Here is a 26,387-nt window from a genome sequence, read left to right on the forward strand (position 1 = left end):
CCTTGGTCTTAGCAATTTCTTAATTCATTTTGAGTTGATTTTTGTGCATGGTATCAGGTAAGAACCTGATTTCATTATTTCGCATGCAAATGTCCAATTTTCCAAACACCAATTATTGAAAAGACTACCCTTTCCTGGTGGCTCAGATGGTAAACCATCTGCCTACAATGCGGGAGACCCAGGTTCAATCCCTGGGTTGGGAAGATCCTCTGGAGAGGGAAATGGCAACCCACTCCTATATTCTTGCCTGGAAAATCCCATGGATGGATGGAGGAGCATGGTAGGCTATAGTCCACAGGGTCACAAAGAGTCGGACACGACTGAGCAACTTCACTATCACTACCCTTTCCTCATTGTGAATTTTTTTAATATAAGTTCATTTATTTTAATTGGAGGCTAATTACTTTACACTATTGTGTTGGTTTTGCCATACACTGACATGAATCCGCCACGGGTGTACATGTGTTCCCCATCCTGAACCCCCCTTCCACCTCCCTCCCCATCTCATCCCTCTGGGTCATCCAAGTGCACCAGCCCTGAGCACCCTGTCTCATGCATTGAACGTGGACTGGTGATTTGTTTCACATATGATAATATACATGTTTCAATGCAATGTTTCAATGTTCAATGTCATTCTCCCAAATCATCCCACCCTCACCCTCTCCCACAGAGTCCAAAAGACTGTTGTATACATCTGTGTCTCTTATGCTGTCTCGCATACAGGGTTATCATTACCATCTTTCTAAATTCCATATATATGCATTATTATACTGTATTGGTGTTTTTCTTTCTGGCTTACTTCACTCTGTATAATAGACTCCAGTTTCATCTACCTCATTAGAACTGATTCAAATGTATTCTTTTTAATGGCTCCATTGTGAATTTTTGGCACCCTTATGAAAGATCAGTTGACTATCTATGTGCCAGTTTAATTCTGGGCTCTGTATTCTGTTCATTGGTCTATATGTCTGTCTTTATGCTTGCACCACATATTCTAACGACTGCATATTTTTAAATTATTTTGTTATCAGTTAAGTGTGATGTCTCCAGTTTTGTTCTTTCTCAAAATTGCTTTGGCTATTTGAAGTCCTTTGTGGTTCCATAATGAAACTGGATAAACAAGGTCAAACTGAACTTTGTTTTCCTATTAAGCCCAATAACATTTATGGTCTTGCCTTTCCCACTTATGTATTAATATGTTGGTCCATCTCTGTCATATATAATGCCTCCTCATATGTTTGGGACTATTTTTTAGATTTATTAACTTGTGCCACTGTGGCGCTAGTGGTAAAGAACCCACCTGCCAATGCAGCAGACAAAGAGAAATGGGTTCGATTCCTGAGTTGGAAAATACCCCTGGAGTAGGAAATGCAACCCACTCCAATATTCTTGCCAGGAGAATCTCCATGGACAGAGGACCTGGCCAGACACAACTGAAGTGACTTAGTATGTACACACACCATTACCATATGTTAATTTGATCATCCCTATGCCAAAATCGCACTCTTAATTACTATACATTACTGCTCCTCACTTCTATGATGCATGTCTCCACTACTCTAATAAATCTGCTTCTATTATATCAAGTTCACCAATATGTTCTATGTTGAAAAATTCAAGCAGAATTTTTCACATTTCATTTACATTTCTGGAGATTTCAAGATAGTTCATTTTCTGACTTCCATGAAATCAAATATTTCTGCTTTTGATCTGATATCATCAACCACTTTTCAATATTCTTTCAGGCCCTTTCTCATCTATTTCACCTAAATGTAGGAGCTTCTCAAAGCTTGATTTTATTCTCTTTTCTCTTTCCTAGCTACAGTGTCATTTTGAGTTATCACAGCAAAGTGCTTATGGCATTTTATATATTAACGACTTCCAAATTTATATGTCCTATAAACATCAGAATTATACCTATTGATAAAATAAGTATTTACTGATCATATAACATGTACCAATCACTAGTCTAGGTGGTAATTATTTAGCAATGAACAAAAGACACAAAACCCCTTGCCGGTGTGAAATGTTTATTCTAATAGTGACACAACAAATAAAGAAATGAACTATATGTATAGTACTTAAGGTTGTGATAAGTTCTGTGAAGAAAATTAAATAATAGAAGGTACCTAAAGACTCTAAGGTTAGAGATGCTGCAATTTTAAATAGGATAGAAATCTGCAATTCGACTAGAGATGTAGTAATCTTAAGCAGAGGTCAGCCAACTAAGACCTGAGGGCCAAATGTGGAAGGCCACCTGTGTTTGAATGGCCAGTGAGCTAAGAATGGGTTTTACATTTTTAAGTGATTAGTGAAAAAAAAAGAGGAAAGTTATGTTTTATGACATGTAAAAATATATGAAATTCAAATTAATGTGACTATAAACAAGATTTTAATGGGAAACAGCAATGTTCATTATTTACATTTTGTCTGTGGCTCTTTTCATGCTACAGTTGCAAAGCTTAGTAGTTGAGACAGAGACCACTTGGCCCACAAACTCTAAACTTTGCACTTTCCTGTCCTTTCCATAAAAACTTTGCTGATTCCTATCTTAATCAATACACCCTATTGTTTGCAAACAAAAAGGTTTGCATAACAAAGTCCTCTTTGGGTCTAATGGCAGCAGAAAGTATTTTAGAGTTTAGGCAAATATGTTTTCTTCCTTTAATAGACATTATTTCTCTTTTCTAATTCAGCTTCCCAGAAAAACAAAATCTCAATAAGAGCAAGTTTAACAAAAATTAGATTTCAGGTGGTTGGACACCTTTATTGTGTTTAATCCTTTCCTTGTAAATGTATGTGGAAGTGTTTATGCATGCCTTACATTGTCTTGTTTTATATTTGTTTTAATTTTATGAGAAGTTTAATTTTGTGTGAAAATGTATGCATATATGAACAAACAAGGATACATTTGATACACTATTTTAAAAGGTTACCCTTAAGATTATAGTAACAAAACTGCCTTACCCTACTATGGAATTTGGAATTAAGGGGTTAAACAAGTACAAGTACGTGTCCAAATTCATGAGGAGGTATATGCTCCTGGCAATGAAAATATTTTCTCAATTTATATAATATATAATATACACTATAAAGAAAATATGTAGTATCATTTGAAAGACTTTTCTCACATTTCTGTTTAAATAATTGTGCAGGAATTATTTATCTGGAAAATACATTTCTGTGAAATAACTCATGCTTTCACACTGACATTTTTATGTATCATTGCCAATAGTGAACAAAAGTATATTAAGATTAAGTGATATCAGGATACATGTTTTCTTAGTTAGAAAGTAAATGTCATATAATTAAGACTTGGGGTTTTCTATCAGCTCTTCTGAATCTTCTATAATATACTTTAAAACTAAGCTATCAAAAAGGAAAACTTAGACTGGGTTTTTTTTCATTTGCTTTTTTATTTTGGTTTTTGTTTTTGAATATCTTGTTGTCTTACTTTTGAACCTTTTACAATAGCCCTCAAAATGTCAGATAAATGAAATTCTTCCTCTGTGAATTTGTAGGAAGATTTTACTACAAGAACTTTCTTAAAACCAATTAAAGATAAATCTATTATCAAATATACTAGCTCTAGTACTCCACTAAATTTTGATTACAGAATCAGGTCTTTTTTATTAAGTGTTATACATAAGTAACAAGTCCGATGATAGTACCACGACTAATATATTCATTCTGTACTTTCTTATTGTGGTACTGTATGTTTCTTAGCTAAAATAAGACCTTATGGCTTTCTGAAATCTGTTCATTAAAACATTAAGTTTTTGTTTGTTTTTTTCAATTATTTTTATTAGTTGGAGGCTAATTACTTCGCAACATTGCAGTGGGTTTTGTCATACATTGATATGAATCAGCCATGGAGTTACATGTATTCCCAATCCCGATCCCCCCTCCCACCTCCCTCTCCACCCGATTCCTCTGGGTCTTCCCAGTGCATCAGGCCGGAGCACTTGTCTCATGCATCCCACCTGGGCTGGTGATCTGTTTCACCATAGATAATATACATGCTGTTCTCTCGAAACATCCCACCCTCGCCTTCTCCCACAGAGTCCAAAAGTCTGTTCTGTACATCTGTGTCTCTTTTTCTGTTTTGCATATAGGGTTATCATTACCATCTTTCTAAATTCCATATATATGTGTTAGTATGCTGTAATGATCTTTATCTTTCTGGCTTACTTCACTCTGTATAACGGGCTCCAGTTTCATCCATCTCATTAGAACTGATTCAAATGAATTCTTTTTAATGGCTGAGTAATATTCCATGGTGTACATGTACCACAGCTTCCTTATCCATTCATCTGCTGATGGGCATCTAGGTTGCTTCCATGTCCTGGCTATTATAAACAGTGCTGCGATGAACATTGGGGTGCACGTGTCTCTTTCAGATCTGGTTTCCTCAGTGTGTATGCCCAGAAGTGGGATTGCTGGGTCATATGGCAGTTCTATTTCCAGTTTTTTAAGAAATCTCCACACTGTTCTCCATAGCGGCTGTACTAGTTTGCATTCCCACCAACAGTGTAAGAGGGTTCCCTTTTCTCCACACCCTCTCCAGCATTTATTGCTTGTAGACTTTTGGATAGCAGCCATCCTGACTGGTGTGTAATGGTACCTCATTGTAGTTTTGATTTGCAAAACATTAAGTTTTTAAGGGAACTGAAGCTCTTAAAGGAATTTAAGAAAATAAAATTTGCATGTTTTTTTTCAAAATGTACATACTAAATATCTGCACAAATGAAAGCAGTTTTTCTTAACCCCAGTACAAACAAGAATACAAGATCTCTTGTTTCAGTATTGAAAACCCTGCTGCCGCTTTTTAGTTGCTAAGTTGTGTTTGGATCTCTGTGACCCAATGGACTGTAGCCCACCAGGCTCCTCTATCCATGGCACTTCCCAGGCAAGAATATTGGAGAAGGCGCCATTTCCTTCTCCAGAGGATCTTCCTGACCCAGAGACTGAACCTGTGTTTCAGTATTAATCTAACACTCATCCCATTTTAAGCAGCATAAGCTCACTAAAATTCCAATTTTCATTGTTCTTTGCTGTAGTTTTACCAATTCAGTCTAATAAAATTACATATCTCCTATTGATAATTAAAAACAACACTGGTCACAATAATGCTATTAGTTTGCTTCAGGGTATTTACAAGGTAGTAGCTGAAAATCACCTCATTATAACACGTATATATGTGGCTCAGAGGGTAAAGAACCCAACTTGAAGGCAGGAGACCTGGGTTGGAAAGATTACTGGGTTGGGAAGATTCCCCTGGAGAAGGGCATGGCAACCCACACAGTATTCTTGCCTGAAGAATCCCCATGGACAGAGGTGCCTGGTGGGGTTGCAAAGAGTTGGACACGACTGAGCAACTACGCACAGCACAGCACAACATGTACATAAGAATTCAGCTAAATCACAGAGCACAGTAGATTTAGGAGTAGCACATTCACTCACCATTCTCAATGCAAGCAGAATCAGCCTTCTCTATGTTAAGAAAGAATACCAAAGATTTTTTTTTTTTAATTTCTTCTTTTACACTGAATGCTAACACTTCAAAATTATTTAGATTTTTATTAGGGATTAGAAAATATTAATAATTCACACAATTATTTTTCTGCCTCCCCCACTAGTCCATAGGTTTTGTAAGGCAGAGACCTTACCTATCTTGTTCAGTTTCATCTCCAGGGCCTGGTATAGTGTCTGGAACACAAATTTAGATTGAGTGGTGCAGGGCAAAGAGCATGAAATTTGGAATTAGAACCCTAAGAAACAGAATCAAATTCTGACTCGCCATTATATTCATAAATGTGTGTTCTGTTACCCTTCAATTCTTAGTCTATACATTCTTCCAGGTTCTCCAGACCTGGGAGCCAAGTGCCACTTGTGTAATTATAAAAGATTGTCAGTAGGTCAAAGAGAGTGAAATTGACTTGATCAGTCTGCTAGACTTGGAGTCCTGTAGGATATGCACTCTCCCACTCACCACTGAAATTCCAGAGAGTAGAACAATGTCTTTATTATAAATAGAGGTTTAATCAACAGTTATTATTAAATACTGGAGCAGGAAACAAATCTTTAATGTATTGATAAATACCAACCTACACATCAATATGTTTCTAAATATTTATGCATTCTTAACTAAACTTCTCAGAATTTCACCTCCATTTAAAAAGAATTTTCCATTTTCCCTCTAACCACACAATATTTTATTACAGTTAATAAGCCATTATTAAATCAAAATCCCTCTAACAGAGCATTTAAATGATAATGAAGTGTTACCATGAACAGTAAAGAGGATTTTGAGTTTGAGGTTTTAGTTTCATTTGCTTCCTTCCTTACCATATGGAAGGATGGTTCTCAATGGTCTTGAGAATGGCTAAATAAATAACTTACTTCTAATCATACTGTGATTTATTGAAGTATATCAACCATTTAAAAATGCTAAAATTATGCAACCATTGATTTAACTACTTTTCAAGGTACTCTGAAGTCAAGTAATAACTGTCAGATTAAATGGGCATGGTTCTCTTGAAGGTTCTTGCATTTAAATTGTGCCATTAAACAAGAGGGATCTTAATGGAAACAATGGGTATAACTGAGTGACTAGGCTGGCTTGTTTCTCCTCTTAGAGTAACTGTTTTTTCCCTCAGAAAACTGCTTTTGCTTTCCATTAATTTCAATTTTGCTTTCCATTAATTTCTCATTTATTGTCAAGCTAAAGTTAGATACAAGGATTACAATATTAAACTATTAACTGAGACCCTATTTTCTGATTTTTCCTGATAAAAAGAAACTACTGATATTTCTCAAAAAATCTTTCCAAAATTTAATTTTGGAAATGGAAAGATCATTAAGCATAATACCCTTTAAGTGTATCCATGTTGTTGCAAATATGTGGAATCTAAAAAAATAAAACCAGTGAATATAACATAAAAGAAACAAACCCACAGATGTAGAGAGCAAACTAGTGGTTACCAGTGGGAAGATGGAAGAGGGGAAGAGGAAAGACAGGGGAAAAGGATTAAGAGGCACAAACTACTATGTATAAAATAATAAAAATATACTACTTTGTATAAAATAAATAAGCTACAAGCATGTATTATATGGCACAGGGAATATAGCCAATATTTAAAATATTATAAATAGAGTATAACCTTTAAAAACTGTGAATCACTAGGTTGTACATCTAAAACTTATACTGAACTTTTACAAATATACCTAAATTTAAAAACAATTTAAAGATCATGAAAGAATATATATTCTGAGACCAAATGTGTTTAAGTGATTGGTCATTCGCTGGAAAATGCAACTTGACTGGAAGGCCAGCTGACTAGAACTCAAGTCTCCTTACTGCTGATCTAGCATTTTGTTCCTCATACTCACCTACACTACCTCCAGTTTGCACCCAAACTACAGAATTTTTATCTTCACATTGGCTTCTAAGAGTGGAACCTCTAACTCTGCAGTAGAAGACCCATTTCCTGTATCTTTAATTGCTTCTCATGAGCTCACCATATCTCATCTGACAACCTGTACAAGTTTTCAGATGGCCTCTGTGGTATGTTTTAACTCTGAGATTATGACAATGCAACTCCAATAAAAAGCTAAGGGGATTTATCTGTGGAAGATGATAAGTAGAAAGGATAGGGAAACACTGCTTGGAAATGTAAACATGTGAAAAAATAGGAACAGATAAGATGTGATAAGGAGATCCTTGTCTACTAGATAACAATATGCAACAAGGGATACAGTGGCTAAAAGCATAGCATCTGTAATACCGATCTGGTCCAAATCCAAGTTTCAACATGTGTGATCTAAAGCACAGCTGCTAAAGAAACTGCCTGCATGCAGGAGACCTGGGTTCGATCCCTGGGTTGGGAAGATTCCCCTGGAGAAGGGAAGGACTATCCAGTATTCTGGCCTGGAGAATTCCATGGGCTGTGTAGTCCATGGGGTTGCAAAGAGTCGGACACGACTGAGTGACTTTCGCTTTCACTTTCAAAGCAGTCATTTACTCTCTTACAGCATAGTTTCCATATTAATAAATGAGAATGATTATGGTATTTACGTGTTGGAAAGAATAAAAATTCACATAATAAAACTGTCTATTAAATTCATGAAGATTAAAAGAAGATCAATGCCTGCTCTTAACAATGCTATTCTGAAAAAGGACACACATAAACTTATGTTGGTTACAGCTCATTTGATCTTTTAGAAGAAATAAACAATAAAAATAATATAAACTTTAAAATGTGCGTACCCTTTGACTGACAAGCTCCATTCTCAGTGTTTACCTTAATATAATTCTTAGCCATCTTAAATATCCAATACTAGAATATTCTTAAAATATGACATATTCTTTAAACAGACTACAAATGGGTAGGTGGCGTATAAGTGAAGTGAAAGTCGCTCAGTCGTGCCTGACTTTTTGCGACCACATGGACTATACAGTCCGTGGAATTCTCCGGGCCAGAAAATTGGAGTGGGTAGACTTTACCTTCTCCACGGGATCTTCCCAACCCAGGTTTCAAACCCAGGTCTCCAACCCAGGTCTCCCACACTGCAGATGGATTCTCTACCAGCTGAGACACAAGGGAAGCTCCAGAATACTGGAATGGGTAGCATATAACATAAAGCGTTTCACAAAATCACACAGAATAAATGTGGCAAGCTATATTCCTGTGAATGATAGGATTATGGGTGATTTATAATAGTTTATCCAGGTGTCAGTGATGGACAGGGAGGCCTGGCCAGCTGCGGTTCATGGGGTCGCAAAGTGTCAGACATGACTGAGCGACTGAACTGAACTGATTCTTTCTCTAGCTCTCATTTCTTATTTTATATAACAGTCATGCATCACTATTAAACATTTGGGGAAAAATGGTTAGAAAAATATTTTTCTTCTAACATTTATTCATTCATGGTAGAAATGATGATAACAGAATGTTTAACGTCTACTCTGGTCATGAATGTATTCTCTAATATTTGTCTACAAAAGCAGCAGGCCTATTTATAAGCAAATATATGCTAATTAATTTAATCAGGATTGGGAAACCAAGGGAGTCAATATGTTCCCATATGCATTGTTACTGCTTTTAGAATAAGATTTATAGTCAATATGAATGTTCAGTTCAAACTATTTGATAGCACATATAATGTACAATCTAGGTGAAGTTAATTATTGATTTGAGTAATTAATGGACTAACTAGATCTTTGCTTTTTCTTCTCTTTTTCCCCCATTTTCTGACCAATCAATTGAAGATAAGCGCAAAGCTAATTTGAGTTTCATTATAAAATTCATGAAGTTTCCTTTTGTAACAAACTTTTATGTCCAAATTTTATTTCTTTCTCTATTGCCTTCTTTAAACCACATCTTCCAATCCAAAGTAGATTTACTCTCTCTCCTTTTATTTTTAAATATTCCATAGCTCCCTGTATTGTATTTCGAGTCCTCACAATTTGGAATCACACACTTATCTCTGTGGTTATTTAAGCCTTTCCTCTCACAATAAACTCAGAGCAACACAAAAGCAGAAACTATGTTTATTTACTACTCCATAGCAATTACAATATCCTACAAAACTATGTTTTCTTTTTCTTTCTTTTTATCAACTTGATTTACAATATCATATTTGTTCCAGGTGTGTAACATAGTGATTCAAAATTTTTATAGATTATACTCAATTTAAAGTTATTATAAAATACTGACTATATTCCCTGTGCTCTATAATACATCCTTGTAGGTTATTTATTTTATGCATAGTAGTTTATACCTCTTAATCTTCTATCGCTATGTTTCCCCTCCAGTCTTCCCTCTCCCCACCAGTAAAAGTAGTTTTCTCTCTATGAGTCTGTTTGTTATATTCATTTGCTTTATTTTTTAGGTTGCATATATAAAGCGAAAACATACAGTACTTGTCTCTTTCTGTCTGACTTACTTCACTAAGTGCAATATCCTCCAGGTACCCCCATGTTGCTGCAAATGGTAAAATTTCAATCTTTTTATGGCTGAGTAGTATTCCATTGTGTGTGTGTGTGTGTGTGTCTGTGGCATGTCATCTTCATTCATTCACATGTTGATGAACATTTAGATTACTTCCATACCTTGGCTGTAGTAAGTAGTGCTGCTATAAACACTGAGGCACATGTATCTTTACAAATTAAGTGTATTTCTTTTCTTTGGATATGTACCCTGGAGAACAATTGCTAAATCATATATTAATAGCAGTTCTATGTTTAGTTTGCTGAGGAACCTCCATACTGTTTTTTATAGTGTCTGTATCAGTTTACATTCCCACCAACAGTCTATTAGGGTTCACTTTTCTCTACAACCTTGCCAACTTCTGTTATTTCTGGTCTTTTTGATAACAGCCATTCTGATGGGTATGAGGTGATATCTCATTGCTGTTTTGATTTGCATTTCTCTAATGATTAGCATTTTTGCATGTGCCTGCTGGTCACCTATACATCTTCTCTGGAAAATGTATATTCAGATCTTCATATACTTTTTAATAAAGTTGTTTTATATTTTTATATTAAACTGTATAGGCTATTAATATATTTTGGGTATATAAATATATATAACAAACATATATATTTGGGTATATATGATATATAACAGTCATATCATTTGCAAATACTTTCTTCCATTCAGTAGATTATTTTTTCACTTTGTTGATGTTTTCCTTTTGTATGTAAAGTTTTTCAGGTTTAATTAGGCCCCATTTGTTAATATTTGCTTGTTTAATTTGCCTTAGGAGACAGATCCAATAAGAATATCGCTACTACCTATATCAAAGAGTTTTCTGCCTATGTTTTATTCTAGGAGTTTTATGGTTTCCAGTCTTATAGATCTTTAAACCGTTTTGAGTACTTTTTAATATGGTGTCAGGAAATGTTCTAATTTCATTCTTTTACATGTGACTGACCAGTTTCCCCAGCATCACTTACTGAAGGCTGCCTTTTCCCCATTATATATTATTTTTAAGCTTTTTACTGCTTAAGAGTTCACTTTATTTTTGTTGGAATATAATTACTTCACAATGCTACATTGGTTTCTGGTGTACAATATTGTGAATTGGATACACATATATATATATATACACACACACACACATATATATATATATATCCTCTTCCTCTTGTGCCTCCCTCCCACCCCCCAACTCCACCCCTCTAGATCATCCACTGTGTGTTCTTGCCTCCTTTGTTGTAGGTTAACCTATTATAGAGGTGTGGGTTTATTTCTAAGCTCTCTATTCCATTCCACTGATTTACGTGTCTGTTTTTGTGCCAGTACAATACTATTTGGATCACTGTAGCTGTCGTATAGTCTGAATTCAAGGAGTGTGATACTTCCAGCTCTGTTTTCCTTTCTCAAGATGGTTTTGTCTACTGGGTCTTCTGCATTTCCATACAAATTTTTGAGATTATTTAGTCTAGTTCTGTGAAAAAAAAAAAAAAACCCTTGGTATTTTGATAGGAACTGCATTGAATCTGTATATTGCTTTGGATGGTATGGTCATATTAGCAACATTAATTCTTTCAATTCATGAACATGGTATGTTTGAGTCATCTTCATTTTCTTTCATCAGTATCTTAAAATTTTCCAAGTACAAATCTTTCATCTCCTTAGTTAGATTTATTCCTAGGTATTTTGTCCTTTTTGATAGGATTGCTTTCTTATTTTCTCTTTCTGATAGTTTGTTGTTGTTGTTCAGTCACCCAGTCATGTCCAACTCTTTGTGACCCCGTGGACTGCAGCATGCCAAGCTTCCCTGTTCTTCACCATTTTCCAAAGATTGCTCAAATTCATTGACCCTGAGTCAGGGATGCCATCCAACCATCTCATCCTCTGTCGTCCACTTCTCCTCCCACCTTCAATCTTTCCCAGCATCAGGGTCTTTTCCAATGAGTCAGTTCTTTGCATCAGGTGGCCAAAGTATTAGAGCTTCAGCTTCAGCTTTAGCATCAGTCCGTCCAGTGAATATTCAGGGCCGATTTCCTTTAGGATTGACTGGTTTGATGACCTTGTTGTCCAAGTTTGTTGTTAGTGAATAGAAATGTAACAGATATTTGTATATCAATTTTGTATTCTGCAACTTTACCAAATTCATTGATGAGGTATAGTAATTTTTTGCAGGTATCTTTAGGATTTTATATATAGTATCATGTCATCTGCAAATAGTGACAATTTTACCTCTTTTCCGATTTGTATTCCTATAATTTCTTTTTCTTGCCTGGTGACCTTGGCCAGAATCTCCAATAGTATATTGAATAAAAGTGGAAAAAGTGAGCACCCTTGTCTTATTCCTGATTTTAGTGTAAATGTTTTCAGCTTTTTACCATTCAGTATGATGTTAGCTGTGGGCTTATCATAATGGCCCTTAATATGTGAGGTGTTCCTTCTGTACCAACTTTTTGGAGTTTTTTCATAAATGGATGTTGAATTTTGTTGAATTCACAAGCTCTTCCTACACCTATAGAGATTATCATCATATGACTTTTTATTCTTTAATTTTTTAATGTGAGAGATCACATTGTTTGATCTGTGAATGCTGAACCATCCTGGCATCTATAGGATAAATCCCACTTGACTGTGGTATATGATCCTTTTTATATATTGTTGAATTTGGTTTAGGGTTGAATTTGATTCATAGGATGAATTCATTGAATTCATTCATAGAATGAATCTGAAAGCATTCCATCCTCTGCAAATTTCTGAAATAGTTTGAGAAGGATAGATTAACACCTGAACATTCTCTAAATATTTGGTAGAATTGAGCAGTGAAGTCATTTAGTCCTGGAATTTTGTTTGCTGGGAATTCTTTTATTACTGATTGTTTCATTACTGGAAATTTGCCTGTTCATATATTCTAGTTCCTCCTGGTTCAGTCTTGGAAGATTGTACGTTTATAGGAAATTGTCCATTTCCTCTAAGGTGTCCACTTTATTGGCATATAAGTATTTGTAGTAACCTCATATGATCCTTTACATTTCTGTGATGCTGGGTGTAACTTCCTTTTCATTACTGACTTTATTGACTCAGGCCCTCTTTCTTTGTTTCTTGCTATGACTGGCTAAAGGTTTATCAGTTTTGCTTATCTTTTCAAAAAATCAGCTTTTCGTTTACTAAAAAATATTTTTTCAGTCTAATTTTTCCTGCTCTAATCTTTATGACTTCTTTTCTTCTACTAACTTTGGAGTTTGTTTTTTCTTCTTTTACCAGTATAAGGTTAGGTTGTTTATTTAATATTTTTCTTGTCTCCTGAAGTAGGCTTGTATTGCTATATACTTCCCCCTTACCACTGCTTTTCCTGTATCCCATAGACTTTAGATTGCTGTGTACTCATTTAATTTGTCTCAGGGTATTTTTTTTTATTTCTTCTTTGAATTCTACATGATTCACTTCTTTAGTAGCATATTGTTTAGACTTCCTGTGTTTGTGTATTTTTTGCAATTTTATCTTATAGTTGATTTCTAGTCTCAAAGTATTATGGTCAGGAAAGATGCTTGAAGTGATTTCAATCCTCTTAAACTTACTGAAAGTTTTGTGAACTATCATATTATCCATCTTGGAGAATGTAAAATCATGTTTCCCTTTGATGCAGATGTAAATTTTAAAAGATAGCCATTTTCCTTTTCGTAAATTCTACCATAGCATCAATGCTTCCTTAATTGATGTCTTCTATGTCTTGGAGATAGACCAGCAGAAATTAGGGAACCAAAAACTTCCACAAGGAAGTTTGAGATATAAATAAATAAGAAAGTATGTTAATATAGGAAAAGAAGAGAATGTTAAAATGTCTCAAAACAGATCAGTACCCAAAAGAAGTAAAATTTAGAGAAAGATGCTAAATTGCACAGCAATACGTCTCGCTCCTTAACTTCCAGGAACATGTGCAGAGGAGGGAATGAAGCAGCATCTCAGGCAATTGTCAGTGAACAACTACAGGAATTTCTTTCTTAAATAACAAATATTCATTTTCTTGTAATGTATTTACTCTATTTGCTCCACCCTCTTGCTGCCTTCTGCTGTGCCAGACAGGGATGATCATGGTTATCCAGCACTACTAATAAAGAAGCTAAAAGTAGCTTTTCATACTTCATAAACTATGAATGATCAAAATAAAAGCTATCAGCCTGAGCCAAAAAATAGGCATTTTTTAAGCCATTATCATAAAAACCAGGAAAGAGATGGGAAAGTGAATGAAGTATAGAAAATCACATGTCCTGAAATAAAAATAAAAAATAAAACAGGTATCCTGGAGTGTGAGGTCAAGTGGGTCTTAGGAAGCATCACAAAGCAAGCAGAGGTGGTGGAATTCCAACTGAGTTATTTCAAATCCTAAAAGATCATGCTGTTAAAGTTCTGCACTCAAAATTCTTAAAGAGATGGGAATATCAGACAACCTTACCTGCCTCCTGAGAAACCTGTATATAGGTCAAGAAGCAACAGTTAGAACCAGACATGGAAATATGGACTGGTTCCAAACTGGAAAAGGAATACATCAAGGCTGTATATTGTCACTCTGCTTATTTAACTTATATGCAGAGCACATCATATAAAATGCTGAGCTGGATGAAACATAAGCTGGAATCAAGATTGCTGAGAGAAATGTCAATAACATCAGATATGCACATGACATCACTCTAATTGCAGACAGCAAAGAGGAAGTAAAGAGCCCCTTGATGAAGGTGAAAGTGGAAAGTCAAAAGCCTGGCTTAAAATTCAGAAAATTAAGATCATGGAATCCGGTCCCATCACTTCATGGCAAATAGATGGGGGAATGATGGAAACAGTGACAGACTATTTTCTTGGGCTCCAAAAGCACTGTGGATAGTGACTACAGCCATGAAATTAAAAGACATTTGCTCCTTGGAAGAAAAGGTCTGACAAACCTAGACAGTATATTGGAAAGACTACTTTTTCGACAAAGGTCAATACAGTCAAAGCTATGGTTTTTCCAGTAGTAATGTATGGATGTGAGAGTTGGACCATAAAGAAGGCTAAAGAATTGATGCTTTTGAACTGTGGTGTTGGAGAAGACTCTTGTGAGTCCCTTGAAATTCAATAAGATCAACCCAGTCCATCCTAAAGGAAATCAACCCTGAATATTCATTGGAAGGACTGATGCTGAAGCTGAAGCTCCAGTACTTTGGCCACCTGATGCAAAGAGCCAACTCGGTAGAAAAGACCCTGTTGCTAGGAAAGATTGAAGGCAAGAGGAGAAGGGGATGACAGAGGATGAGATGGTTGGATGGCATCCTCAACTCAGCTGACATGAATTTGAGCAAGCTCAGTGAATGGTGAAAGACAGGGCAGCCTGGCATGCTGCAGTCCATGGTGTTGCAAATAGCTGGACATGACTGAGCGATTGAACAACAACAGTATCAACAACAGAAATAACAGGAGTGGAAGCTTTTTTTTAAGCTTATTTTATAAAATCCAGCCATTTAAACAATCCTACCTTTATCTAATAGACTGCAAAAATTGTGGGAAACAGTATAATATCATTCATGAAGTAAGTATTTTGATGGCCATTTCTACAGATTTGTTGTAGTAAGTTTAGAGCGTTTAAAAACAGAGCAATCAAGGTGGCTTAGTACAAAATAATAACTTGTTTACAAACACCTACTCATACTGTAACACCACCTACAGCATCCATGGATTCATTCATCATTTAATTTTTTTCACCAAAGTCCAAAATATATTTATTTTCATTAATGGTGTATGTACATAAAAATATTTTATTCATTCAAATTGTCCTCCAACTGAGGTTCTATTTTCATCTATATTTAAAGACAACAGTATGCAGTGAATAACAAGCAAAGACTGCAATTAAAAATGGTGCCATGTATAACCTAATTCTTATAATTTATGATTGGTAAAGGAAGAAATCAAAAGTAACCACAATAAATAAAATTATTTGATATCGTGTATTATTGCTTATCTTATGCAAGCCCTATGTGCACACTTTTCATACTCTAACCAACTAAGTGATGGTAATGTCCATTGTGGATGTGAGTTTCATAAAAGCATCGAAAGCAATTCTCACATCAAGATAAATCCAGGCTACTGAGCAAGTCATCAGTGGTCTTACATGAACAACTCCTCACTCCTGGACTACAGCTATCAAATGATTCCTTAGTCCCTTCCTCAGAGGCTATGACAAGAATGTTGAGAAAATGAAATACAAACTAGCCCACTCTAATGCATTAAGGTAATTTCAACATGATACATAAAAAGTGCACTAAATATTATTCTTAGGGAATGATTTGAGCCACTCTGGTTTTAACCTGTTATACAATGTCTCCCTACCCTTCCTGGAGGAAAATAATACTGCCTACTACTTGACACACACAAAATTTACTACTAATTATATTAGCTAACAATAAAATAAAGCTGGCATTGGAGTACTCTTAAAATATTTCAAAAGCCATGACACATCAAACATAACTTGATGTTTCAAATTACTATCACAGAAAATATTACCTAAAATTCCTATCCACTTACAATGTTTCTAATAAACTCTTGAATGTTATTTTGTTTAACTTCTGATTCATGAAAGGAAAAATATAATTGAGGTTTTAGATAAAGTCTACCTTTTCAGATAATGCCTTCAGGTCAGCTAGAAAAGTGTGAATGCTTACCCTGTAATTTTTCAAAAAGTAACAACTGAGAAGCACATGCACGTATGACAATAATTAAGTTTCCTTGCCATGTTAAGGTATAGATAGAAAAGTCACAGTTTTCAGATATTTGGAGCATGTTACTTTCACACAACAGGCTGAAGTATAGTTTCCTAAAATAACAGACTACCCAAAGTCTCTTCTGCTCAACAAGCTGTTTATTTAAAAACCACAGGAAAAAAATGCTAGCTGTCCCATGGGCTTGGCCTGTCTTAGCCCCATCAGAGATTCTGAATTCTCAAGATTATGTTTAGGATGGTGTTTGTTATGCCACATTGGAAAAGCCAGTTAGTTTCATGTGTAAAACTACAGCCATAGATGTACTAATAAAAATTATTGAGAAATAATTATTGAATCATTATTGTATTTTATTATATAATATTCAATAAAGGATCTCTTGAATATATGTTTTTTAATTGTAAAATGGTTATGATATTTAATGGTACTCTAAATCATTCAGATACAATTAGCATGTAGTTTTAGGGTCAGGACCTCAAAATTCACTTTGCACTATGTTCTGTCTATATCCTTTACTGGCAGGGAGTTAATTTCTGCCTGATGCAGACAGAGCACTGCATCTTTAAATAGTTCAAATATCTCAGGTTACCCATCATACCTCTTTCCAAAATCTTTAATTATCCAAACTAAGTATTCATATTTCTTTCAACTATTCATCTTATAACAAGATTCCCAGAAATTTATGTTATCATGATTATCTCTCATAAGGGTACTGTCATTTGATAATATTTCTTTAAAATATTCAGCTAAACATAATATTTTGCCTATGATATGAATGGCATGGACTATATTGGGATGATTATTACCTCCCTTGACCCAAATGCAAAAGTCCTATTAATTCATGTTAAGATCAATTCAGTTTTGTTTAACTATCTTCACATGTGTATGCTTATATGGCATCTTCAACCACACGAGGCTCTTCTTAGAAAGTTAGTGCCTTCACTTGGGTTCAGCTATGCCTTGCTATAGAAACTTCTTGAAGTATTTAAATAAATTAAATTTTGAACCAAGATAATGACACCATGAATAAATAAGAATGTCATCCCTGTTTTTCACATTTAGGAGTACAAAGAAATATTTAGACAGGCTTTTCTAAATTGAAAAACACATATATATAAGTAAACAAATTAAAAGAAAGTTAGGACTATGAAGAAAGCTGAGCGCCGAAGAATTGATGCTTTTGAACTGTGAGGTTGGAGAAGACTCTTGAGAGTCCCTTGGACTGCAAGGAGATCCAACCAGTCCATCCTAAAGGAGGTCAGTCCTGGGTGTTCATTAGAAGGACTGATGCTGAAGCTGAAACTCCAATACTTTGGCCACCTCATGCGAAGAGTTGACTCATTGGAAAAGACACTGATGCTGGGAGGGATTGGGGGCAGGAGGAGAAGGGGACGACAGAGGATGAGATGGCTGGATGGCATCACTGACTCAATGGACATGAGTTTGGGTAAACTCCGGGAGTTGGTGATGGATAGGGAGGCCTGGTGTGCTGCGATTCATGGGGTCGCAAAGAGTTGGACATGACTGAGCAACTGAACTGAACTGAATTTGTAGAAAAAAAATATATATTGCCTACTATATTTGGAAGAAGTAAAGTGCTTCTGTGATAGGTATGCTTTTAAAATAATCCAAGATTTTAACATATTCAAAATCAATTTCTTTATATTCTAAAGGCATAAATCTGCCTGAATGTTTTGCATAATTCTGCCAGAACTTTTCATATAATGGGATCTGCTTACTGATACTTCATGCTTATTACAAAACACGTGAAACAAGAAATGAAGACCAAAGAACTTTTTTCTTATTAAGATTTTTCAAAGAATATATTAGAAAAAATGTGTTAAGACAGTGGAAAATAAAAAATGGTAAGGTTTTAAACTTTATTCTACAAAACAAGCAGAAAATAAATCCAGTATTATGAGAAATATGTGGTCCCAACATAATACAAGTTATATATTTTTTCATATAGTCCTAAAGCTGAAAATAAACTCTCTAGGCATTTAGATCGTTTAAATCATTTCTCAGAAAAGTTACCTCAAACTGTCGGATAGACTTTTTTTAGGTTTAACTATCATCATTTCTATTTCCCCCCTATGATTTGCTCTTTCCCTTTTAAATCCTCTCATTCCACCCATTTCTCTTGTCTTTTAAGTGCACAGAATGTTACCAAGTAGCAAAGCCCAGAGGATGGATTTTGGTTATTGAATTTTAAAAGAAACTGAAGCAATTATAGTAATTAGTAGTCAATAAAATACTTTCAACCAAATAAAATTAATCTAGATACTGTTCTATATTTTTAAATTTCCTAAGGCAACCTTTCATGATAAAAATGCTACAACTTCACATCAGTACTGATCTTAATGCCACAACTTGTGTTAGAGAAAGCATTATTCACAAAAGACAAGTTAAGACTGAATTAAATCACAAGTGATTAATTTGCTTGTGGGTTTAAAGCTGAATTCAAAAAAAAAAATCTATAAACCAAAATATGTGGAAGTGGTAGAATGAAATCTCAGTAATTGGGGTGAAGGTTTTCTCTAATTAGCTGCAATGCATCATTAAATTCTACAGTACCAGCAGCTTAAAAATAATATAGCTGTTTTAAAACCAACAAGAGAAGCATTAGAACAAAGATTTTGTTTTACACATTATTTTTGTCCCAGAAAATAATACTGAAGTGGGTAGTAGCCATCCCCTTCTCCAGGGGATATCCTGACCCAGGGATCAAACCTGGGTCTCTGCATTGCAGACAGATTTTTTTAAGATCTGAGCCACCAGAGAAGCCCAGTATCAAACAGCATAACTCTTAAAAACCAGATGTTGTTTACTAAAGCTATCTTCAAGTAAATCCATATTTCTAAGATTATTTCTACAACTATAAGATTTTTGTGATTACTGTCATCAAACTTTCATTTTCTTTTATCTATCTTAACAGACTCAAGCAATGTCATTCCTATTATCAAAAGTAAAGATGAATTATATAACAGATAGATACATGGATGGATAAATGGATGGATGGATGGATTAGATAAATAAGATGAAAAGAGATACAACAGAGAAACAGAAAATATAGAAAGCTTGGTTGCTGTTCTGAAAATAATTTATAAAGGGACAGGGGAGGATGCACAGATCAATCACTTGGCTACAAAATAACTCACATAGGACAAAAGAGAGTGACTTTAACAAAGTAATAGGAATGGAGGTGGTGAGAAAGCACATCCATGATTTTGTTTTATCCAACAGCTAATTCATGTAAATATTTTTACTTATTTCTTTAAAAATATTTTCATGTGAATAAAAATTTTATTTCAATTTTAATATTAACTTCATCTTTTTTCCCTAACACTCCATTTTCCATGAATATTCTACCAATCAGAAGTACATTTCTGTGACCACAAATAGTGAATAGCAAACAACCAAAACAATGTCCATACTAAGAACTACATTGTGGATGCCCTTCCATGCACACCCAATGCCAGTGTATTATACCCTAACTGTATCAGGAAGCAGACAGGTAAGTAGGTACTCGAGGGGAGGCTTGCGAGAATCTGTTGATTCCATTATTGAACTAACCCAGCATCTGGGAATTCAGAGAAAGAGAAAGGAACTCAAAGATCAGATCTGTACCAGATCTGTGGCATAGGCTCTGGGTTTATGTAAAGAGCTATCATTCCAACATTTTACTGGTGTTTTCTGTCAGCAACCATAAGACCCCACTGAATTTTCTGGAAAGAAAAGCTTCTGACCAAGATACTGATTGACAAGGTAAATGGTTGCCTCTGAGAGCAGTTTCACTGAGTGTGGACCTCAAAGAATATTCTGCATTTGGCAATTTAAACACTGATTCTCACATGCACCTCTGAGGAAGATTCTTTTCCTTCTTTGGATTCCCTCACTAATATCCTTATATCGGTTCATGCACACATTAATCAAATTCCACAGATGTGCAATCTATCCTTTTCCCCTCTGTGGTCACATATTTCACATTAAGGGACCATTTAATTGCATCTTGTAAACTGTGGGGAAATGAGCAAATCTCACCTGCTTTCATAATTCTTCCACACAGCTATCCTCCAGAATCTCACTTGCACTCTCTGCAGGCTTCCCTTCTTCAACTCTTACTTTTCAAGTCCATTCCCTTCAACTCCCCTCAGCCGTTCTGCCCCTAACAACACCTGTTCTGGCTTAAAACTTCCTATTTGCTTCATGAAATTCCCCTAACTAAACATCTACTTTGTTCGTTGGTTCTTTCACCATGACAGTGACAGAAATACTACGTCAACCTCCTATGATTAAAAACACAAAATTTGTGGGAAATGGCAAGGAAGATTATATGCTGGTTTGTTGTTGTTCAGTTACTCAGTCATGTCCAACTCTTTGCAACCCCATGGACTGCAGCATGCCAGGCCTCTCTGTCCTTCACCGTCTCCTGGAGCTTACTCAAATTCATGTCCATTGAGTTGGTGATGCCATTCAACCATCTCATCCTCTGTCATCCCCTTCTCCTCCTGCCTTCAATCTTTCCCAGCATCAGGGTCTTTTCTAATGAGTCAGTTCTTTGCATCAGCTGGCCAAAGTACTGGAGCTTCAGCTTCAGCATCAGTCCTTCCAATGACCATTCGGAACTAATCTCCTTTAGGATGGACTGGTTGGATCTCCTTGCAGTTCAAGGGACTCACAAGAGTCTTCTCCAGCACCACAGTTCAAAAGCATCAATTCTTTGGCACTCAGCCTTCTTTATGGTCCAACTTTCACATTCATACATGGCTACTGGGAAAACTATAGCTTTGACTATATGGACTTCTGTTGGCCAAGTTATGCGCTGATTACCATATGTCAAAAATGTGCTGATTACCAAATGTACTGATTACCATAGGGCAAAAATCAGTAGCTAAAAATAAAGCCTTCATCAATGCTTATAAAGTGAAATATCTCAAGATCAGTTTTCTCTAAAATTCTTATATGCAAGCCCTACTTGTCATTCTCTACATTAGATGTGAATCAGCTGGGTATAGGATGTGAGGACTTTTTAATTTGACTTTATTTATCATGAGAGAAATTTGATTTCTTCTTTCACCCTGGTATAAGTTAGATGGGAAAAATTTAGAGATTCCATGAAAAGACAAGAAAGAAATTAGGACTGTCAGGTGGATTACAGAGGTGGTATTCATTTCATAAGTTTTGTAAGGAAATGGGGAAAACAAAGAATTTTAAGTTGCATTATAAAACATAGAAGAGAGAGAAGAGGAATTTAAGTAGAGGATAAAATAGAAGACATATAATCTTTTAGTTATAAGCAAGGACGTTTCCAAATTTTAAGTCGGCAAAGTATGAAAAGAGAAATCAGGAATAAAATCTAGCAGGAGAAATGACAACACTGCTAGCATTTTTGAGGAATTTGGAAAATTATTGAGTGGTAATGAGAGTGTTTTAGGCAAATGAAGTAATTAGTTGTTTTCAGGAACCACAATCCCTAAATTAAGTGTGATGACTACTGCTACTAATTGATGATTAATGGTTGACCGCTTTCTATCTTCTAAGTGCTAAATAATATGATTGATTGATATTTGCTTGTGAAATACAGAATAACAATAATATACAAGTAATACATAAGTGACAAAGTTACATGCATCTGAAAATCCTATTGAAACATAAAATAAGTAACAAAATGGTTATAATAATCCATACCTTTTCTGTGTCAATGCCTTTTGACATGGACCATGTCGAGACAATATAATCCATGACTCGTTCACTAAGGCCTTTGGGGACCTGATACAGTTTCAGAAAGTCCCGTACATTATTCAGCATCTCATGGTATCGGTTGGTGTTGGCATACATTTGCTGGAAAATTGTGGTAACATTTCCAAAAATAGTTGCATAAAGAAGAGCTGAAAGAGAAGAAATGATGAAAATAAAACAAATATCCCAAGTGAAAATAAATGATATGAATACTGGCCAGATCAATAAATTATCTGACAGAGATACCTTAACAAACTTTTCAGGATTATGCATGATAACCCCCTGAGAAGAGTGTCTAGAATTTGGTGTTCACTCAGTAAATCTTATCTTGATATGATAAACATGATTTTATGAGTGACCACCAGCTAGTCAATTTAGTAAAACATGATGGTGATTGATAGATTTCATGAAGAATTAGATGATCCAAGTTTATGATTTGCCTCTTAGCCTTATCACTAAAATTATCCTCCAGCCCTGTCTTCCTGAATGAAGCTTAATCAATTTAAAATTTTGAGGAATTGACGATTCATTTTAGAAATATATGCTCATTCTCATTGCATGCTTCTTCCAGCTTTTGGAATATTTTCCTGCTTATCAATATTTTTGACAGAATATCAAAAATATAGGATGAAAAGACAAATCAAGGTGTTTCATTTCTAGAAGATTCTAGGAAGAAACAGGATTGGAATTAACAGCTAAAATAAAACTTTGGGAGTGCCTATAATTTACACTTATTAAATTTATGTCAGAAATCCAGTACTGTAAGGATTTTTCTACTTCATTATTTTAATTAAGAATAAAGTAACTTGTAACCTGCAAACCACTGTTATCTATCTATAAGAGCTAAAGAAAAGTATAAGGTGTTTTAATGCCCCTGATTGCTACTTCCTCCATCAACCAATAATTTACCAACTCCTCTTTCTCCAGATTTATCAGGTTACTAATGTTGACCTGATCTTGAAAAAACTTTTAAAAGCAGATGAGTTCAGAGCCAAATCAACACATCTTCAATCACACACCACTTCTAACCTATCCTGTCCTTTTAGTTTTATCCCTTAACAGTAAGCTCTTTTGAAAAGAAGGCAGTATTTTATTCCCTTTAATATTCAGTAAAACTATGTTTAATAACCATACTCATTCCAAAAGCATTTCACAAACAGGTAGAATATCAGACAATGATCACTTCCATTCTTATTCCTCTAAGCATTTGAAAAAATAATTCCTCTGAACAAAAAGTACAAACTGTTTCATTTCACAGTTTCATCAATCAAATCCCACTTGATGGAAAGAGTATAACATCAAACCAGTGAGGCAACTTAAGATCCTCAATCTATTTTCAGAAAATCACTTGTTTTCTTTAAGAACAGTGGCTCTTTGAGCATAACAAATTAAAATTGCACAATAGGAAGTTATGATTTTACAAGCAGTTACTCAGATTCTTTTTAAATCACTTTTTAGGGGTTTTTTTGTTTGTTTGTTTTTATGGGAGTTTTTGCTATTATTTTGGGATGTTGGTGTCAGCACAGAACAATTTTTAAGATAGACAATATTTTGTTAAATCTAAGTAGGAAGACTATAATGCTGACACTTCTCAACAAGATCTTTAAATTGTTGAATATTTATATTTACAAACAACAAAAAAGTAGAGGTAATCACAGACTTAAAACTCTATTCCTCATTGTTGGTATTAAGAAAGACAAGAGCAGAAATAATGTGAACAAACTAATGGTAGAAGAATCATATAACAAATATGGAATTTTGAATTTCCAAGAAGGTGACATGAAGAGAGTTTATGTTTTTAAAATAATGAGCTTTTCACAGGTTAATTAAATAATGCTACAGTCATGCTTTTTAATAGCCCCCAGCTACTTTAAGATGTCAATGAATATTACAGAACTATTATCTTGACACGTTCAACTTGTTTGGCTCCCTAAGATGCTTGTAATACGCTATATTTGCCAAAGTGTCTTACCACTGCCTTTTAGTTAAACAAATTACTACACATTTCATCTTTTGGGGTACATTAAATATGCATACATTCTAGTCATATGAATAGCTTAAGCACTGAAATATGAATAAAACTGTCAATGTATTTGCAGTTTTCAACATTAATAAATGAAGGATATAATCAGCATCCCATTAAGCTGGATATATTACAAAAATATCTTCTGCCTCTAGCTTTCATGTGAGTGTGGTGTCCTACACTGAGTAAGCCTAATCAAGGTCATAAATTAAGGTAAGACATTCAACTATATACATATAATTATGTGTATACATATATGTATATGTAATATATGTAATTTATATGTATAAATATGCATGCATATTTGTACATACGTATTTGTAATATGTGTAATACATATATGTGTATACATACATAATACATACATAATTATGTATATAATTTTTACTTTGAAATGTTATAAAAATTAGCAGAAAGCTCACATATACCCACATGTAGCTCTTTCAGTTATGACATCCTACAGAGACATTACTTTGCCAACAAAGGTCCATCTAATCAAGGCTATGGTTTTTCCAGTGGTCATGTATGAATGTATGGTCATGTATGGAATATAAAGAAAGCTGAGCGAAGAATTGATGCTTTTGAACTGTGGTGTTGGAGAAGACTCTTGAAGTCCCTTGGACTGCAAGGAGATCCAACCAGTCCATCCTAAAGGAGATCAGTCCTGAGTGCTCACTGGAGGGACTGATATTGAAGCTGAAACTCCAATACTTTGGCCACCTCATGTGGAGAATTGACTCATTGGAAAAGACCCTGATGCTGGGAAAGATTGAGGGCAGGAGCAGAAGGGGACAACAGATGAGATGGTTGGATGGCATCACCAACTCAATGGACATGGGTTTGGGTGGACTCTGGGAGTTGGTGATGGACAGGGGGGCCTGGTGTGCTGTGGTTCATGGGGTCACAAAGAGTCAGACACGACTGAGCAACTGAACTGAACTGAACAGAACTATAAGAATCTGCCTGCCAATGCAGGAGATGTAAGAGATGCAAGTTCAGTCCCTGGGTCGAGAAGATCACCTGGAGGAGGAAATAGCAACCCACTCAATATTCTTGCCTGGAGAATCCCATGAACAGAATTGGAGGGCTACAGTCCATGGGGTCACAAAGAGTCGGACATGACTTAGTGACTGAACAACAAAAACAAATAGACATTATATTTAACTAGTATTTTACATGCAGTCATTTTTGAGGTATACAACTTTATATAAGTTCTATCATCTGTACAAATCTATGTAATATATGTATATTTTTAAAAAGAGAAATCAGTTCTTCTTTAAAAATATTTTCAACATTTAGGACTAGTGCACATTTTATAAAATATGGTGACAGCAAGTATGACATTCCATGGCAAGCAACAATACTGCTTCCCACCACAGTTTGTGTTCACAGGATAAATGAGTACATCCTTAAGGAAAGTGACCCTGGAACATGACACCCGACAAAGAAAGAAATCGATCTCAATAGAAACTAGCTCTATACTGCTAACTCCCAAAGTAATAACCTCTCTCTTGAATTACAGATATACAGATATTCTTGAATGTCTAATGCCATTCAAATCTAATGTGTTCAAAAGAGAATTCATTTAACACTACCTTCTCTTCAACAACCAAGTGCATATTTCATCTCATTAAATTGCAAAGCCATACCTATTTGCTCAGACTAAAGCTACAGAGTCTTTCTTCAATTCACTCCTTGATTCATCTAATCTACTCCATTATCAATTCCTATTGGCTCTACCTTCAAAATAGAGCCTCAATTCAACTTTTTCTCACCACCTCTACCAGCATCCTTGTCTCCTTTAAGACATGCTTTCCCACTGACTAGCGATGTGTCTTTGGACCAGTTCCTAGAGCTCTCGAGAATTCTATTTCCTGTCTTACAGCTTTACAGTTACTCTAGACT

The 26,387-nt window shown here is 35.1% G+C and overlaps 1 protein-coding gene across 1 annotated transcript in view; it reads right to left on the reverse strand.

Annotated features, from left to right (window-relative positions):
* Positions 1-26,387, reverse strand: part of KCNH5 (potassium voltage-gated channel subfamily H member 5) — a 348,314-nt gene that overhangs the window by 110,821 nt on the left and 211,106 nt on the right. Inside the window, exon 8 of the mRNA XM_043472246.1 lies at positions 22,409-22,608. Within this exon, the coding sequence (XP_043328181.1) occupies positions 22,409-22,608 (200 nt within the window). The remainder of the gene's footprint in view (positions 1-22,408; positions 22,609-26,387) is intronic.

The sequence above is a fragment of the Cervus canadensis genome, chromosome 6, assembly GCF_019320065.1.
Source record: "Cervus canadensis isolate Bull #8, Minnesota chromosome 6, ASM1932006v1, whole genome shotgun sequence".
NCBI lineage: Eukaryota > Metazoa > Chordata > Mammalia > Artiodactyla > Cervidae > Cervus > Cervus canadensis.